This window comes from Rattus norvegicus, chromosome 1, assembly GCF_036323735.1.
Source record: "Rattus norvegicus strain BN/NHsdMcwi chromosome 1, GRCr8, whole genome shotgun sequence".
NCBI classification, from domain to species: Eukaryota; Metazoa; Chordata; class Mammalia; order Rodentia; family Muridae; genus Rattus; species Rattus norvegicus.
In genome coordinates, this window is record NC_086019.1 from 245,284,607 (window position 1) to 245,304,735 (window position 20,129).

At 47.1% G+C, this 20,129-nt stretch overlaps 1 protein-coding gene across 1 annotated transcript; it reads left to right on the forward strand.

Moving 5' to 3' along the window:
- Positions 1-1,402: 1,402 nt before the first annotated feature.
- On the forward strand, positions 1,403-19,423 carry Ffar4 (free fatty acid receptor 4). Its single transcript, NM_001047088.1, is given in 3 exon segments — positions 1,403-2,014; positions 11,682-11,810; positions 18,777-19,423. Coding segments are annotated over 3 exon segments (1,086 nt in total). The 5' UTR covers positions 1,403-1,447; the 3' UTR covers positions 19,167-19,423.
- The last annotated feature ends 706 nt before the right edge of the window (positions 19,424-20,129 follow it).

Here is a 20,129-nt window from a genome sequence, read left to right on the forward strand (position 1 = left end):
GGTAGTTCACTCAGAAGAATCAAACCATTAACTATGCATCTGTGTTTTTTATTTTTATAGTAAAGAATACGTGCCCCTTTCAGTTGTCCATTCTGATCTCTTTCCTTTCTTCCCTCTCTCCCTCCCTTTTCCTCAATTCTTCCTTCCCTCTTCCCACCTTTCTGCACAGAACTAGTATCTCTTGACCCCAATCAGTTTCTAAAATCCCATCCCCGAGGCCCCTTCATTTCACTCTTTTTTTTTTTTGTCTTTTCCAGCAGTGCGCAGCCCCCACTGGTTCTACTTTCCATCTTGAAGCTGATCAAAACTCAAGCTGAGCCTCTCCCACTGACATAGGATCTGCACCTCACGTTAGAAGTCACATTGTGTCCTTGGACTCACATGTGGGTGACAAGCAGAGGCACACATGCATGCATTTCCAGGCACTGTGTCAAACCGGCACATGCTGTTCTTCATAAACACCCCAAGACAGGCACCGCCAGGCAGAATAGGCAGGAGAGGCCTGGGGTTGTGGCAAAGGGTGGTTGGAGTACTTGGAGAAGTGGTCTCTAGATCTCAAGCCCCAAATACACTTTTAACTCTCTAATTATCTCATTTTCTAAGAAAGGAAACCAGAAAGCAATGGTGGGTGGTGTGATGGCAAGGGGCCAGGAACTTTTTATTAGTCACCAAAGGCCACCTTAGATTATTCACCCTGAGGCTGAGGCTCAGGTGTTTTCTCTAACAGAATCAGACAGTCAGTCGAATACTCCTCATACTGGGAGCCTGAGGCGCATTCATTCACAGCTGTGCAACTGACCCTCTCCCTCCCCTCCTCCTCCCTCTCCTCCCTCCCAGTCTTTCACTGCTGAGTATCAAACCCAGGGCCCCCACCCACTAGGTGTATGCTCTACCCAAAGAACCAAATTCTCAGGCAAAACAATTCTTCCTCTTTTGCAAACTCCAACAAACAAACAAACTGGTATACAAGGAGGTTAATTCACCCCAAAGTCGAATAAGCACTAGCCCATTACAAGTTCTTTTAGGATCAACCTCCTTTAGAACACTCTGAATTATCCTGGTCTACACCATTTCTAAAGTTCAACTCTGACACTCTTCAATCAGGGTTAGCTAAATAGGCTTTCAATAATCAGTGTCTATGAAAGTTGAAGAAGGCGGGGCGGGGGGGGGCCCAGGGAGGAGGGGAGTCTTTAGTTTTCTGTCTTAAAAACACCTCTGCCTTGGTGGCCACATCCCCGCCCACGGTGTTCAGACCAGTGTTGCCAGGCACTTCCTCGTTCCGGTGCGCCCTGGACGCAGCTCCTACGCCCAGAGCCTGGGCAACTGGGGCGGGTGGGGGACAGAAAGGAGGTGTCGCAACCTTCTCCCTCCCTCTTTCCCCGCCTTGGCAGTCAGTTACCTCGCAGATGAACGCTCTCACAGACAGCGGCGCGGCCGGGCGCCCGGCATGTCCCCTGAGTGTGCGCAGACGACGGGCCCTGGCCCCTCGCGCACCCCGGACCAAGTCAATCGCACCCACTTCCCTTTCTTCTCGGATGTCAAGGGCGACCACCGGCTGGTGCTGAGCGTCCTGGAGACCACCGTTCTGGGACTCATCTTTGTGGTCTCACTGCTGGGCAACGTGTGTGCCCTGGTGCTGGTGGTGCGCCGTCGGCGCCGTGGGGCGACAGTCAGCTTGGTGCTCAACCTCTTCTGCGCGGATTTGCTCTTCACCAGCGCCATCCCTCTAGTGCTCGTGGTGCGCTGGACTGAAGCCTGGCTGCTGGGGCCCGTCGTCTGTCACCTGCTCTTCTACGTGATGACCATGAGCGGCAGCGTCACGATCCTCACGCTGGCCGCGGTCAGCCTGGAGCGCATGGTGTGCATCGTGCGCCTGCGGCGCGGCTTGAGCGGCCCGGGGCGGCGGACGCAGGCGGCGCTGCTGGCTTTCATATGGGGTTACTCGGCGCTCGCCGCGCTGCCCCTCTGCATCTTGTTCCGCGTGGTCCCGCAGCGCCTTCCCGGCGGGGACCAGGTGAGCGCTGGCTGCGTGCAACGCAACAAGTGTCCAGGCGGGTTGGAAATCAGGATCTGACCAAAGCGGTCGGCTGAGGGTGGTGATTAGTAACAATACTAGGTCGTTGGTGGAATTAAATCCTTTTTTGGCAGACCCAGTGCCCAATACTCTGGAGTTTAATTTCGTCAGTTTACCCACAGTGCCAAGTGGGTAAGTAAATTCTCCCAAATGCTGTTAAGGGAACTCTCTCGGATTTTTTTTTTTCAAAATGCAGGGATTATTATGAGGCTAATTAAGCAATGGAAGCTTACAGCCGGATGGGACACAGGGTGCGAGATGGCTTCTCATAGAGTTTCTGCTTTCTCTTCAAGTGTCACACTACTGTTACTTTCGCAAGTATTTAACAGACACAGAAGCCGAGGCACCCAGCATTTTTCTTATGGCTGGGCTCCTGCTTAGAAGTGCAGTCTCAAGGAGAAGCCCTACAGTGGTGGGATGTCCCTGGGGGGAAGGATTCCTGTTCCCAAATATACTTTGATCAGAAATACTGGTTGTGTGACCGCTCCCCATTCCCCCCACCCTGCCACCCGCCAACCCGGAACACAGAAGAGAGCTTCCAGGGGTGGCAGAATCCACAGAGCAATCACTTTTTTTTTTTTAATTGAGGGCAAGGGTGGATGAAGGTTATATCCTGAGCAAACATCATCTTAAAAAAAAAAACAAAAAAAACCAACCTGAAGTCATGGAGGGGAGTGTTTGTTTGATAGTGACTTTGAATGGCTAATGAGCAGGAACAGATCAGGCCTGTGACACCTCACTAAAGCACAGACCATTCCTACCCTGGTGGGTACAGGCGAGCCAGGGTTAACTGAGCTGATGGGTACTGCTGGCACAGAGGAGACCAAGGGGTCTCTATCTCACTCTAGGCTTGTCCTTGGCCTAGATCACCTGAGCATCAGGGCAGGCCACATAGATGTTTCTGGGATAAGTGAAAGCTCCTCACCAAAGGGATAAGCTGGGTCACGTGCATGTCCAACGGGCCACGTGTGAATTCTATGTGGATAGCTAAGAACATGCCCCAACACTGATGTTGTACACCCCAGGGGGCAGCTCTGCCACTGGTTGTTGGTTTAAGCTACTTTTCCCCTCGATGAATTACAACAGTATTGTATTTTTCATAGGACTTAAAGACTTTCTTGTTCTGAACACGGAAATATTTCAATTCTAAAAATTAAGACCAAATAGTATGTATTAAATTTCCAGACGCAGTGTCGTTTCAAAATTCATTCAGGAACAATCCTATCTGGCTGACAAATAACACTAAGAAGGAAAAAGAACCGTCTTGTATCCTCCCAGACAACCCCCAGACTGAAACTGTGTATAATGTGCTCCCTGCAGCCTGAGTGAGGAGATGCTTGCTATGCTGTGCTGTGCACTCCGTACACATCCCCGCCCCCACCCCAGGGAATGGCTGTACCTGCAACCCTTTACTTCATTTCCAGAATTTTACTGCAGGTGCTTCTGGGGGAGATCCTGGTTTGATAGCTCTTGTTTTCATGAAAAGACACGTGTTTGTTTTCAAGGTCTTTGGAGGGGCATTTGGGCAAAGCTACTGGGGCAGGATGGGCTGACACTGCTTTAGTGGCCAAGTGACAAAGCCTTAGTTATTGAAATTTTTAGGGTTGGGATTCAGAAACTTGTAGTGGGGGTGGGGGGAGCAGGACAGTGTCTGTCTTCCTGTCTTGTCAATTCCCCTTCCTATCTATCACTCTACTGCTCCTAATCTCTCTCTCTCTCTCTCTCTCTCTCTCTCTCTCTCTCTCTCTCTCTCTCCTCCCTCTAAACTATTCTCTGTGTTTGTTTTGAGACAGAGTCTCTCTGTGTAGCTCTAGCTGTCCTTGAACTCACTGAGATTTGCCTGCCTGTGCCTGTGCCTGTGCCTCTCTGCCTCTCTGCTTCTCTCTGCCTCTCTGCTTCTCTCTGCCTCTCTGCTTCTCTCTGCCTCTCTGCCTCTCTGCCTCTGCCTCCCAAGTGCTGGGATTTTTTTTTATTTTTAAAGGCATAGGGCATCACACCTGACTAGCCATCCTCTCTTCTATAGAATTCAAGAGTCCCCTCTTCTTCGGGCTTTACTTTCCAGTTTTAGCTGCCGTGACTTCAGTTACCCATGGACAAGTGAGGTCAGAAAATATTAGCTGGATATTCTAAGTGGGAGGGGACCCCTGTTTTAAATATCTTTAATTTCAGTCTACGGTTATAATTTCTTATTAATTTCTGGCTAGCCTCTTACTGTGCCTAATTTATAACTTAAAATTTAGCCTAAGGATGTAGGCATAGAGAAACGAACAGTGCATGCAGGGGCAAGTGTGTCTCCAGTTTCCATTTCTTCTAGGGGATTCTAGAACACACAGCCCCCCATAAGAATAAGAGGACGTGTGCATTCCATGTTTTCTATATTCATGATGAAGGATCCTAAATGAGAAACTCCCAAGTTCCTCAAAGAACTGACTCTGGGAAACATCCCGTTTCATAGACTGACCAGTTGAAGAAATAAGTTAGAAGAACAGGAGGTGGCAGGGTGTAGCTGCTTTAGAAAGAAAATGGCTGAGAAGGATGTGGTCTAGACCGTGGTGAGTTTTGCAGTTAAAACGACCAGAGGCAGGCATGGCAGGCATGGCGACTCACCTCTGTGATCACAGCACTCAGGGGGCTGAGGCAGGAGGATTGCCATAAGTTTGAGGTTGCCTGGGCTACAGGGTGGTGCCCTATCTCTAAATAAATACATGAATAAGTAAGCAAATAAATACAACCAATGTCTGTTTTTCCAGCCCTCGGACTGGCAGCTTCCTGCCTGAGGCCCCTGTTTATTTTTCCAGTAGGATGCTACAAATGGTGGCTTTGGATGAAGAATTATTTCCTTCCCACTAACTGAGAGGACAGAGAACTTCCCCGTCCCCTCCCTTCTCCCCTCCCTCCCCCCTCCCTCCTCCTATCCCCTCTCCCCTCCGTCCCCTTAGAACCTTCTGCTGTCCTGAGACCCTTCAAAAGCTCTATCTGTGTAGGCCATAGGTACGCTGCAATCCAGGGGAGCTGATAGCCATGCTAGTAATTGTAACCTATTCGGCATTTGAGTGTGAGCTTTAGAACTTCACACTCTGGAGCAGTTCCTGCTCCACAGAGAGCAAGCCTTCCTACCTTGCTTGTCTACAGCTCTCTTCTTGTTTAAGTATGGGCCTCACATGTCAACTATGTGAGATTGCCATGGAGACTTGTGTTTGGTAACTGGACCAACACCTGGTGCCCATATAGTTAAGTGCTCAAGAATCACCGCTATTATTAGTTTCTTTATCTTGGGGGCATCAATATTTAAACATCCTTCAAAACAGCACGATTCTGATTGCTGTAACACAAGTGGCTGCCATTTCAAGAGAGTGGACACTTCCCAGCAACGCTAACTCCTCAACCCAGGTCAACGGGATGCCTGCCTGTGTGTGCTGTGGCCCTGGCTGGGCAGTGACCCACACTCATGGGTGGGAAGACTGTCCACTTTGGCTAGTATGTGCTGTCTGTTCATTCCACAAACATTTGCTGAGCACCCTTCTCCTCCTGCCCCACCACAAGCCACATAAACACACATTGGGCCCAGGTACTGCCCTGGTATGTAGTCCAGTGAGGTCTGTGGTCCAGGAACCCCTCATCAGGGGTTCCTGTTGTTATTTTCTGCAAGAAGAAATAACCAAAGTCAGGCAGAGAATTCTTCCAGAATGCAGTCTGGCTCTGATCCCTCTGGGTGTCATAGCCTCTGAATTCATGACTCTTAGAGGCTCATGGACTGGTCACTTGACCCTTTCCTGTTATAACACAAGGTCAGAAAGTTATGCTGCCTCTCTGTTGAGTGTGGATCGGCTGCGGAGATGAACAGTCAACTTGCCTTTGTGAACAAATATTAGAGGCCACCTTTTGAAAGTCTGTGTTGGTGCGTCCTTGCAGTCCCAGCACTCTGGAGCTGAGACAGGGGATCATGAAGTCACAGCCAGTCTGGGAAATTTAGTGAGATTCTGTTTCAGAAAAGAGTCGAGGGTTGGAGAGTGTAGCTCTGTTGGTGGAGTGCCTGTTCAGCATGCACAAGGCCCTGGGTTCATCCCAGGCACCACCTAAACCAGGCACTTTGATCCACATCTGGAATTCTGCATGAGGGAGGTGGATGTAAGAAGTTCGTGTAAGTTCAAGGTCTCCCTTGGCTATATAGTAAGTTAGAGGCCAGTCGGAACAATATAAACAGTCGAGAGCTTCCATTTTGGTTGAGGCCCTGGGACAGGGAAGACAGTTTGCCTAGGAGTTCCCGGAATTGATGAAGGGATAATCATTAGAGAAACTTAAGATGCAAAGAGCTACACTCGGAGAGCATTTAAATAAATCCCCTAAGTGGAGAAGAGCCATCGTGTGCACAGAGCCTGCAGACAGATCCACAGAGAGTCTCAGGAGATCTTTCTACCTGATGTGTGCCAGACATCTTGTGCCTCAGGTAAGACAGGCTTGGTTCTTGCCTTTTGCAGCATGTTTTGGTGAGCCCTGGAGGGTGATTACCGCTCAATTCAGGAGGTGTGAAAGGGTGGTTTGGGAGGTGTGAAAAGGGCTTTTCTGGGTCACAGCGGGCAGAGTAGGGGCTGCACACCTGAAAGGGTGGCACCCTGGGAGAAGTGTATTGTCTCTGCTGGTTGAGCTTACTCAGCTCTGATGGGGAGCCAATATTTGACAATTTTCTTGTCTCTAAAAACAAGTTCTTTTTCTCTCATTAAAAAGTAAAGATCTATAGCAACATTCAGAAAATCTAGGTATCGCTCTTACCCCCGTCTTGCTCTTTGGTCTTCTCTTCTTCCCCCCTTTCCCATTCTCTCCCTTTCCCCCATGGCTGGCCTCCTTTCCTCTCCTCTCCTCTTCCTCTCTCATTAAACCTCTCCACATGGAAAAGAAAAGGAAGAAGAAAGGAAAGCAACAACAGAGAATGATGGAATATATGTGTCATAAAAGCAGAAGGGGAGGGAATGTGTGTCATATTTGCTGGGGAGGAAAAGGATCAGCAAAGAGCAGAGGGATGAGGAGGACAGTGGTGGGGGGATAGTGAGGGCAGGGGGTATGGAGAGGGCAGTAGGGGGAGGGGGAGGGGAAGGGGGATGGTGAGGGCAAGTGGGGGATGGGTAGGGCAGTGGGGGATGGGTAGGGCAGTGGGGGATGGATAAGAACAAAATCTAGTAATAATATGGATGAAAATAGAGTGAAATCCATTCCTTTGAATGCTAACAAAAAATAATGATAAAAAAATGAGAAAATTCTGGGGCTGGAGAGACAGCTTGATTGTTAGAGCACTTGCCTGGCATGCATGATGCCCTGGGTTCAATTCCTGGCCCCTCGGGAGCCAGGTGTGTGTGTCACATATTTAAATTTCTAGCACCTGGGAGGTGACAGGGCGATTGGAAGTTCAAGATCACTCTTCCTGCACAGCAAATTTGGGGCCGGGATGGGCTACAGGAGACACTGAATTTATGGGGCTTTGAGGGAAGAAAGGGAGAGAGGAGAGAGGGAAGAAGGGAGGGAAGGAAGGGGAAGAGGGAGGGAGATCAGATAAACCAACAGGACCATGACAATCACTTAGGTAATTGAGTAGGGGGAGGACTATAAAAGGCAAAATGAGAGGCACGTACATTATTTTGAAATAGTAAGTCTTGCCTACAAGGGTGCATAACAGGGATCCTATTAGCTGCTGGGCTGATTGTGTAAAGTTCTTGTGAGTGTTTAAGGTTTTGTGCTGGCTTTTGTGTAGAGTTGTGTTAGCTTCTTTGTATCACTGTGACTAAAAGTCACAACTTAGGGAAGGAAGGGTTACATTTGGCTCAAAGTTTCAAAGGTTTCAGTCAACCATGGTGGGGAGGTTGAGGTGGGTGGTGGTGTGGGGGTGGGAAGGTGTGGGGGGGGTGGGGGGAGAGCAGAGCGGCTCACATGACAGCAGCCAGGAAAAAAAGAGAATGAATGTATTCCCAAGCACCTCTACTGAGAGCATGCTTTCCCTCCTGTTCTATCCTGACTCCCAGCCTATAGGAAGATGTCTTCCTCCCCTCGTTAATCCTCTCTGGACACCCTCTCCCAGGCACACCCAGAGATGCTATTCTTTCTAATCTTCTTAGCCCTCCTCAGCCAGACCCGAGACTACCCATCCGAGTCCTATTTCTGGTAGAATCCTTATGATCAAGATTCCTTTCTTCAGAATCTCCTGGTCTGACTTATTTACTCATTTGTTCATGTATGTTAGAACTGGCACACGCAATTCCATGTGGTTCTGGTAAGCTCCACATCGGTGTGTAGCTTTTTGGCTCTTTGTGTAGGGAGAATACCTTGCTTTATCACATTCATTTTCTTCCAAAATCTCATAAAGTCACAAGAGACTGACACATGCACAGGAGGAGGTGTTTGGAGAAGGATCATAGGAGCTTTAAAAAATAGTTCTGAGGTCATGTTTTTCTATGCTTTGATACCTTTTTCTTTCACAAATATAGGGCTTAAGACCAGATTCCATTTAGGGCTAGGACCCCTTTTCCCTGACTGGGGTTTCAAGCATACCTGTCCTTACCTGTGTGAGGGTCCTGTGGTGGGCAGAGATCTGAGAACAAGCTGGAGGCTGCATGGATTGCTCCGGGAACAACAGTAATATGGCTACCAGTACTCAACATCACCAAGCGACACAAGTCTCTTTCCATTCACCAAAATGAGGTGCATTAAAAAAACATTTTCACATTATGCACCCCAATCTCACTCATCTCCTTTCCCCTTGTACCCTCCCTTCATCTTTGCAACCTCCCTTCCACCCAGAAGAGGAAAAAAAATCTTGTTGTTGAAGCTTAGTGTGTCATAGTGTGTCCCACACTATATCCTTTTGTCCACATTTTTTTGCTTATAAGTGTACGAGACCTCTGGCTTCTGCTACTCTCTCAGTACTGGAACCTCATGGGGACTGCTCTCAGATATCCTGTTGTTGTCCTGTGTTATGGAAGTCCTATAGTTTTGGATCTGTAGATCAGTTGCTTCATGCACTCCAGCCGTTCACTGATGGGGTAGATGTTGGGGTGGGCCAATTCAAAGCCTGAGAGTTACCTGAGCTGGTCAACCAGACAGGGACTAGGGAGAAGAGGATGACTTCTCGCCCTTGTCTATGCCACTGCATAGCAGACAGGAGGCAGAGCTGGCTTTCCGTGTTCGTGCCCTTGGGCCAGCTTACCAGAAGCCTCCACATCCAGGACCAATTTTACCACGCTGCCCAGGTGAGGTGTAGAGCAAACCTTCTCTCATTAGCTGGGCACGGTGGGAACAGAGCAGCCTGTTTAGAATGTCCAGCCCAGTTATTACCCATTTAATAAAGTTAGAACATCCTCACCAATAAAGCCAGAAAGAGAAGTAGCATCCGTGCCTCCCTTTCCAATGTACAAATATTCTTTTTTTTTTTTCGGAACTGGGGACCGAACTCAGGGCCTTGCACATGCTAGGCAAGCACCCTACCACTGAGCTAAATCCCCAACCCCCTTCAATGTACAAATATGATTAAGTCATTTTGTTTTGTTGTTACAAGCAAATAAATGTGGACACACCATGCTATATTACAATGTCTAAGGTTGCAAGGGTGGACGGTGGATACGAAGGGAGGAGGAGATGAGTGGGATTGGGGTGCATGGTAGCGAGACAGGGGCTTACTATGTAGTCAAAGATGGCAGTTGTCTTGCTTCAGCCTTGCAAGGCTGAGATGAGGGGCATGTGGTACCACACCGGCCACGTTTAAAACATTCTTAACCTTCCCCAACTAACTACATACTTTTTGGGGAAAAATGTTGCCAGTGAATACAATTAACCTTTAGTATTTTAAACTGTTTTTTTTTTAATGTTTCTAGCTTTAGTTTCCTCTTCTATGAAATGGAAAAACAATGGGAATATGTAGGTTGTTGTAGGTGTAGATGTTGCAAGGTAGGAAAGAGTTCTCAGTGCGCAGAAAATGTTCAATAAATATGAGATGCTTGTGCCTTCTACGAAAACCGGGTATGAAACTTAGTGAATTGTTGACAACATTCTGAGCTCACTCAGTTATGATTCATGTTGGCAAACATTAAAAATTATTTGTTTTTCTCTACTGCATGGTATATAGTATTCAATAATTATTGATCAAATTTATGAATGAATGACAAGGCTCAGACGCGTAGTCCATCAAAAATCAGTGATATGACCTTTTACTTTGCACATGCTCTTGAATTCATGTACTGTTGTACGGGAGGGTTTGGGGCTAAATTGTGCTCTAAACAGTTTTGTTCTTATTGTCAAATAGGCAGAAGCAGTTCGGGTGTGGGAAGATACCTTTGTATTCATACTCTATTTCCACTGATATATTTACTCAATGGAAGGAATTGTTGCTGTGATGGAATTCTTCCTGTTCATTGGGTCCCTCGTATCTCTGCTTTGTAGTTAGCATCAAACTTTTGAGTTCAACAGAGCACAGTGGTAGCAGCACAACCAGATGTCTCCATGCCTCTTTTCTACTATTCCAGCTATTTGCTTTGGGGCTGTCCTATTCCCAGGGAGGAGTCACACAAGGTCACGGCTCCTAAGTCTAGGTACCATATACTTTCTTGAAGAGGGATGACCTATTTTTTGAGGCAGACTGACACAGTATGCTTGTGTGTGTGTGTGTGTGTGTGTGTGTGTGTGTGTGTGTGTGTGTGTGTGAGTGTGGTATATGTATGTGGTTTGTTACTGTTTTGGAGTTTTGAGTTTCTTCTTTTTAAAGATTTATTTGTTTTGATTTTATGTGCATATGAGTGTTTTGCATACATGTGTGACTATGGACCACCTGCATGCCTGGTGTATGTGGAGACCAGAAGATGTAATTGAATCCCCTGGAAATAGAATTAATGACCATTGTGATTTGCTGTGTGGTTGCTGGAAACTGAACTCAGGACCTCTGCAAGAGCAGCCAGTGCTCTTAACCACTGAGCCATCTCTTCAGCCTCACCTTTATGTGCATTTGTCTGTCTGTCTGTTTATTCATTTCCTGAGACAGGGTCTCATGTTGCCTGGGCTTGTCTCAAACTCCTTGGTTCTTGCAATCTTCTTGCCTCGGTCTGCAGAGTAGCTAGACTACATGTGTGTATCTGACTTTGACATAGGGAGGCAATTGAACACTCCCAAGTAAGTGATTCCTTATCCCAGCCCCTGGTGCTTCAGCAAAGTGTCACTGTGCTGGCTGCACAGTCCTGTCTCCAAATACCTGATTTGTTATGTGGTTTCCCGTCTCCGTGACCTTTCTGAGGTCAACTTCCTCCCTTTGGAGCCTTTGAGAAGATTCAAACACTTTGTTTGCCAGCCTAGGGGAATGGAAAGACCAGTCAGTGGGAAACGTCTCCAGCTCTTACCCTGCCTATGATGCTAAGGTTCAGTTTCCTTCCTGGGCAGTGAGAATTGTAACTATGGTAACCCTAGGCACCCAGGTGTAAGAGGCAACATGGGCAGAGGAGGAGTAGATTCTAGGTCTTCCTGTCACAACAGCTTGTAACGCACAATGTAATAGCATCCTGTAGCCCACATAGGGCTGGGCTAAGGGCTAAGGAAGAAGCCAGCATTTAAGTGATGTTGTTTTCCCTTTTGAAACCAGGAAATTCCGATTTGCACATTGGATTGGCCCAACCGCATAGGAGAAATCTCATGGGATGTGTTTTTTGTGACTTTGAACTTCCTGGTACCAGGACTGGTCATTGTGATCAGCTACTCCAAGATTTTACAGGTATGTTTGTTTCGGTGCTGCTGTGAACTTCACTCCATCTGGGCATTTCCGGAAGAATCTTAGAACTTCCGGGTCAGAGGATATCTTGGGGGCTCCTAACAATACAATCCTGACTCACTGGGTGGATCCTTTGCTACCCCCCGGAACAGTGAGGGGTGAGAGTTTGTATACTTATTTTGGCTTTTGTTTTATAAGTCAGTTATGTTTTTATGAATCTTTTTTAAAATTCATCATTAAAATAATACCAGGTTATAAAAACATTGGGTTAAGAACAGGCAAAGAATTGTGTAATGTAGAAGTTGAAAGTCTATTCTCTTCCCAACCTTAGTGACCCAACTATGTCTCTGCAGAGTTGCACATTATGAACACTTGTGTGTGTTTGGTGCTGTTTGGTAGGTTTTTTTCCACCCATTACTGTATCAGGACATCTTTCTATATCAGTTGCTGTATCTTATCGTGTTCTTGGTTAAGGGCTATACAGCTTTCATCAAATAGGCATGATATAATTATTTTATGGACTTCAAAGTTGTGTTGCTGTTTTCCCACAAACACAGCAGTGATCGACAGTGTCTACTTCTTAAGATTTTTTTTATGGCACTGTCATATACTAATATAATATCACACCCAGATTATGTATCCTGCTCACAACTGAACTCAATCATAAAGTGACTCCTGGATGGGGAATAGAACTTGGCCACAAGTCCTTCCTGTCCCCATGGGTTAGTAAACTTATCCTTGGGGATGTCCGTTTCAGGTGTGTGTGACACAGGAAGTAAGTGATACCTTCTAGAAAAGTAAACGTATATTCACAGACATATAAAAGATGGGCTGGTCTCTGCTTCCTGCCTCTAAAGGCATCCTCCTTGTATGGAAAATACCTCTAGCAAACACAGCCATGCATATTACAAAGTAAACTTGTAAAGTTTACGTCAAAGCCTTGGAGCCCTCCTGACTGTACGCAGTGACTGATTCCTGGTTTTATAGCATCTCATGCGTGGCTCGAGATAAACGGGTGTATTGAAAAGGCTCTGCTCACCTTCTGGCTACTTTTACAACCCTTTATGGCTGTGGATCTGCAGTCCTCTTATAAAACTCACAACCCATCCCAGGCCAACCTCACCTAAGGCTCCTGACCCTGGTTCTGTGCGAGAGTGTTTAACTCACTCCCCAAAGTTGTCTGATCAAGTGACTCTCCATCACTAAAGAGATCCAAGCTTGTGGATCTCTTGTGAGGCGAATTCCAGAGTGTAGAACCCTGAAGATGCCTGCAATGAATGGCGTGGCATATTTTAATGCTATAAAAATATTAATTAGTATCATAAAATCAAAATGAAAGAGGAGAATGAAAAGGACAGAAAAATAGAATAACTTAAAACTTTTTGTATTGTTTTTGTTTTGCTGGATATATATATATATACATATATAGAGAGCTACATAGACATATATACTTATACATATATGTATATGTATATATATGTATTTATTTCTGGCAAGTCTCTAACTCCCTATGCGTACTAGACTGGCCTGGAACTTGAATCACTCCTTCTATCTCTGCCTCTCAAGTATTAGGATCACGGGCACACACTACTGTGTTAGGATGCATTAACACGGTTTTATTTAACAGGTATGCGTGAAGTGTCTATCAGGCAGCAAGCACTAAGACATTTGATCCTAATAAGATTCTCAGGGGAGACCATGCAGAGATGCCATGCTGTGTACCCAGGGTCATGACCTTATAGGTGTCAGCTTCAGTATTGAAACCCAAGCAGACTGGACTCAGAGCCTCGGAGCTTCAACTCCTCAGAGGTTTTTTTTTTTTTTTGGTGTTTGTTTGTTTGTTTTTTAAGAGTGCTATGTGTGGAGTGTTGGCAGGGATTGAGTGTGGTTCAGGAGTATGCGAATTATAATCTGCCTAGAGGGACCTTTGGCAAAGAGGCAGCAGGACAATGACGCTGAGATTTAAAGCAAAGATTTCAGCAGCGCGGGAGAGAGCGATGCTGGGTCAGCATGAAACTAAAGCAAGCGTTAGCTGGTGCACGAAGGTGAAGGACCAACAAGGGGCACGTAGAGAGCAAAGCACCACAGGAACAAACACGAGGCTTGGAAGACTCTTTATAAATTACCTATCTTTGAGTGTTGACTGCCGATTTACTTTGCTGTGAGGCTTGGTCCTACTACTTGGACTCTCTGGGCCCAAGTTCCATCATCTTCAAAAAGGCAGCCTTACTTTCTTTCCAGTGTGATCTTGCACTGGCTGGGAGCAGCAGCCGCACCTGAACTCCCCTTGTTGGCGAACACCCCTGCGATCCGAAGAAGTCAAGAGGGCTCTTGTGTGCCTCCTTTCCACGTGGGGCACACCCTCCTGTGGGGACTATGTCCCCCCCAATCTCAAGGCTGACATCTCAATCTTTCCTGCAGAGAAAAATCAGAAAAATGCCTCAGAATCATGAAGGGGAGAGAGACCTCTCCTCCCTCCTCTGAACGGGTTCGCCATGCTCTCCCCACACTTGAGTCTAAATTCACGGCCAGCGTTGCACATCTCCACATCGCCGACCCCTGCACATCTTCCACGCACAACGGAAGGTCTGTGTTTTGCAGCTGTGGATGCACTCAGCTACCTGAGTGTTAGGTCACAGAGGAAATTTACACCCGTTGCTTCCTTATACATGAACCAGATGCCAAGCCCCTATCTAAAGTCTGGCCGTACAGTTTGCCTTTTGCCTGCCCCCCCACAGTGTCTCCCATCTTGTATCCAGGTGAGCAGGTGACTGTTCCCCCCACACGCTCACACACAGCTGCCTAGGGGCCATGACATCTGCCATTTCCTCTTCAGGACCTCTCTTGTCTGGATCGCTGTGTAGACCACTCCTGGACAATTCAGAGCAATCCCTCACTCTCAGAGGTTTCTCCTCAAAACAGGGCATCCTCTCATCTGTCATTCAAGCTCTGTGAGGGGGTGAGGTGTGAGAGGTGAGGTGAGAGTTCATTGTGTCTGCACAGGAGCTGGCCTGTATTTGCATATGAGTGAGGCCCAAGCTCTGGAGCACAGGGCAGGGCCTCTCAGCTTGGGCTTTGGGCATCCCCAGCACTGTTAAATCTGATCACAGAACCCATTTCCACATGCAGAGCATCTCTCTCAGCTGGTATTGCATAGAGCTCCCAGAGGGAAGCCCTGCTTCCAGCTTTTGCTGGTTCTGACCTGGGCAGTTCAGAGTGGACATCCGACTGCCTCTCCCCTTGCTGATCACCTTTCAGGAATAGCTTGAGGGGCTGGGCCTTTTTTTTTCCCTCTGCCCTCTCTGCTTCCTCTTTCCTTGTGACTCAGACATGCCATACATTTTCAGTAACATTTTTCCTATCAACAGTTCCCCCAAGGGAGTAAGTAGCTTCCCAGGGCTGGCAGCTTCAGACAAGGTTTCCAAGTTCACCCAGCAACCATAATGATGATGGGCTCTGATGCATCTGCTGTCGTAACCGTATTTCTAGTTCTCCCTCCCACTGGCCACGGGCATGGGGCTGCAGAATGGGCAGGACCTCTTTGCTTCTTGCCCTGTGTCCAGCCTCTTCAGGAGATAGTAGCATATAGCATAGCAGAGATCGTAGAGTCTTGGTAAATATTTGTTGAAGGAACTATTAACTCTAGGGCTCACAGATAGAAATCCCTCTGCCTACTGTAGAGCTTAGCTGAGAAATTGAAATCGACTTAACTGAACATGAGGCCTGACCCTCACTAGCTACCACTTGGACCTGTAGTCATGTTATAGGCTTCGATTTGGGTCCTGAGTCCTGGGGACAACTGGTGAAATTGCCAGGGTCTTGTGTTCTGGGACAAAACAAAAAAAAACGCACCAGGGACACATGATTAATAATAGAAACAGGGACAGATTACTAAGAGAAAGACATCTCCGAGAACGGGAGGGACCTAATGAGCTGTGGGGAGAGGGTTTCTATGTAAAAGAAACCCAACAGTGGGCCTCTGGTCTTCTAGCTCTTTCTGGGTAATTCACATGGCACTTGCCTCTCCCGAGGTTGTATATTGCCTATGCTCAGGCTGGCTTTTCTTCAATGTGCTTTGCTGTTGCATGAGAGTTGGGAAGCATTTGGGGACTGAGGGATGCTGGGAGAACCTGGAGGCCAGGTCTGCCTTGGTCTGTAAAATATGCATCTCAGTACCTTGCTCCGGGGTCCAAAACCAAACAGCGTTTTTTTTTTGTTTTGTTTTGTTTTTCACATGTTTATCTTGATGCTACTCTTCCCAGTCCTAACTCTCCTACGGTTAGGTCTCTCTGAGGGGAGACCTCTGAGAAGGTGGGATATCTTGTCCGATGATTCTAATCGGGACACTACTGATTAGCCAATTAGCTCCACAGATGAGGCTCAACCCCCTAGGGCTCCAACTTCTGTCAGTGGGGATCCCCTTCACTGCCAGCATCCAGCCGGTGTGGCCTGGCTCCGCAAAGGGGTGGTGGGTGGGAATAGGATTCCCTCCTGGCCTGTCAGAAGCTTACGTGGCTACAATGAGTCATGAAAGGTCTGCTTTAAAACTGGACTTTTTTAAAGGTCTAGGGAGAAAAAGTCGAAACCAAGCAGCTGTCTGGGATTAGCAGTCCTTAAGCTCTTAAGAGCAAAAGTCATCTGGATGTTCAGGAGAAGTGCAGATCCCTGGATCCCCTCACCGGATCCATGTGTCGTAAAGTGGCCCCTATTAGACTCGTAAAAAACACTGCTTTCAGCACAAGAGGATAAGAGATCATTTATTCTGAGTAGCCATAGTCCAGGAATGGAGATTCAGGCTACCTCAAATTCCATGTTCCAAAATGATAACTGTTTTATGAAGCTTTTGTTTTTTAATATAGTAAAGGGCGATTTTCAAATACATCGTTGGGAACATCAGGAAAAAGGTGTGTAACAAACCTCACTATAGACCTGAGATGTCTGATGACATTCTTTTTTTTTTTTTTTTTTAAGATTTATTTATTTCATGTGGGTGAGTACACTGTCGCTGTCTTCAGACACACCAGAAGAGGGCATCAGATCCATTACAGATGGTTGTGAGCCACCATGTGGTTGCTGGGAATTGAATTCAGGTCCTCTGGAAGAGCAGTCATTTTCTTAACCCCTGAACCACCTCTCCAGCCCCATCTGATGACATTCTTAGATTATTATCATTATCATCATCGTCATAATCATTATTATTATTATTATTATTATTATTATTATTAGCACCTGTCAGTCCCAAGAATGGTAGGCCAGAGCCAGAGTAGGTGTGGAATAACTATTAAGGGGGCTAAAAGTGGCCAAAGATAAACTACAGTTGGGCTCTGGAGCAGCTGCCCTAATCTCTCAACAATAATTTACCTTCTAGCTGGTTAGTCAGCCTTGTAGAAGGGTTAGTGTCAGGTGTAGCTCTTTATAGGAACTTTCGTTCATAGAAATTTTGTGTTTTACCAAGTTCCCAGTGGTCACGGAACACATTCTCACGAGCACTGCTGTCCCCCAAGCCACTGCCCCTCCAGCCATCATCCACCCCCACCACCAGCCATTGGCAATATGTCAGGGTGAAGTAGCACATGCGCACTGACGTGCGGGGCTCCTGAAGAAGGTGAACCCCAGGACAACCCCCTAGAGACCTGCTCTGAGGGTGAGAGTTATGCGGGACTTCGTAAGAGCACACAAGGCATTCCACCAACGCCAGAGACATTGGAAATCCTGGCCAGTAGACAGTGAGTCTAATGTGGGGTAGGGAGCAAGGAAGGACTCATGTCTTATTGCAATGCTTGATTTTCTTCCTGATTCTACAAATTGTGGGGACCGTGGAATAAGGGCGAAAGAATTCTCTTCTTGGCTTGGCTCTGAGTCAATCCCTTTGTTTATCACAGCCATTGTCAGGCACCCGCAAGAGCCCTGGGCCCCACAGTATGGGAACCCCTACGGAGCCTGATTGTCACTGGTGGGGGCTGTAACTATTAGTATCAGAAAAAAAGGACTTTCAGTCAGTAACCTACTTCCCCAGAGAGTCAATTTGCAAGAACAGCGGTGGTGTGAACACACAGAGGAGCGATGGTGTGAACACACAGAGGATGCGTGAAGATTAAAGGAGACAACTGATAAAATAAATGTCTGGCGAGTGGCAGGGAGCCAGGGGAAATCACAGCAGTTCTGACTGCTCACATCCTGGTGTTCTGGTTGTCAAGCGCTATGAGAGGAATCCAGTCTGTTCACGGGGCACCTGCTGTCCTTGTCTGATCACAAACAGGTGGCTCTAAATGCCCCACACAGTGAGCGGCGATCATGTAATCATGCAATAGTCAAGCACCTATTTTTTTAATTAGGGAATTAAAAGAATTGTACGGAGGACATTTTAAGCCGTTTTTGATGAGTTAAACTTGCCCAAATTGTGAATGATGCTAATGACTTTAAAATTACTTCCTCCCTCCAGATGCAAGGATCTTGGGAGAAAAGGCCCCACTCCCCACCCCCACCCCCCATCCAGAACTGGCACCGTGACTAAGAGACAGAGAGAGAGCCTGGGCCAGCTCCAGCAATGGAAGTTAGTAAGGGCCAATGACAAGGTCAGGAGATATCCCATTGGCTCTCTTCCCTCAGGACAAAGGTCAGAGACTGGCACGGCAGGCCCATAGACATAATGTCCTTCACATTAGAGGTTAGCAGGGTCCAGCCAGACTGCAACCCACCATCTCTGGTCTCACCCCTATCCACCAGGTTTCAATTCTCAGTCCCACGAAGCAAAACCAACCAACAGCAAAGCCCTGACATCGACAGTGACCTGTAGCTCCATTTTTTTTTTTCAAGACAGTGGGGTCCTGACTGTCCTGGAACTCTTTATGTAGCCCGGCCTGTCCTTGCACCCACAGAGGTCCGCCTGTTTCTGTCTCGCAACTGCTCCGATCAAAGCCACGCCCCACCACGCCCCACAATAGCTCCAGTTCTTTGTGTTTCCTGCAGATCACGAAAGCCTCGCGGAAGAGGCTTACGCTGAGCTTGGCATACTCCGAGAGCCACCAGATCCGAGTGTCCCAGCAGGACTACCGGCTCTTCCGAACGCTCTTCCTGCTCATGGTTTCCTTCTTCATCATGTGGAGTCCCATCATCATCACCATCCTCCTCATCTTGATCCAGAACTTCCGGCAGGACCTGGTTATCTGGCCGTCCCTTTTCTTCTGGGTGGTGGCCTTCACGTTTGCCAACTCCGCCCTAAACCCCATTCTGTACAACATGTCGCTGTTCAGGAGCGAGTGGAGGAAGATTTTTTGCTGCTTCTTTTTCCCAGAGAAGGGAGCCATTTTTACAGAAACGTCTATCAGGCGAAATGACTTGTCTGTTATTTCCACCTAACTGCTGGTGCCAGGTAAACCATGGTGTGCATGTAAAGGGAGTTAAACACCAGGAAAAGCCCACCAGGGTACCCTGATTAAAAAATGTTCAACTTCCAACAGTGCGCATCTACAGGACCAGCAAATTAAGGAACGATCGCTCAGTATAAAAAATATTTTTCCTTAAAAGAACTTTCTATGGGTTCCTTTTGTGAACTCTTATTTAGTGTGTTTGTATTATGATCAAGTTAATAAATTTTTATTTATCGCTGTTCCTACATATAAAGCTGTACCTTGTGGTTGCTGAAACAAACCTTAGGGCTGATTCAGGACTCAGATCTTTCTGTAAAGGGTCATGGCTACCCTGAGTCCCCACCTTGTGGATCATTTATTCATTCCTGTCAAGACTGCTAAAGGAATTTCCAGGGAACAATTAAAAATGACTTTTTTTTCCATGTATAAAAAGTGGGCTGGGGACATGGCCCAATGATAGTGTGGCCCTAGGTTCAATCCCTAGTACATGAAAGGAAGGAAGGAAGGAAGGAGAAGGAAGGAAAAGAAAAGAAAAAGAAAAATACTACAGACCACTTGACCATTTTAGTAGACGGAGCACCATAGTATCAAAAAAGGGAGGACAGGCTATAAAGGTGGAGAGGGAGATCAAGACTCGATGCTTTGTCACCCCACCTATGTCACCCCACCTATCACCCCTTTGAAACACCTGCCCTGGCTGTGCAGTGGTTTGGAACCCAGTGGTAGAGCTGATCGCCCTGGCTCTGTTCTCAGGGAGCGCACCTTCTCATGGAGGCGGAGGACCACATATGCTAACAGAAGTCACGCTGCACCCGAGAGTGAGCAGACACACTGGAGAAAGTAGGACGGGGTGCTGTGGGGTGACGGTTACTTAAGTGGGTAGGAGTGGGACTGGGAACACTGAAGAGCAGTAGTCAAGTTGAAAAGCAAAAGGTAAGAAACAAAGATGTGG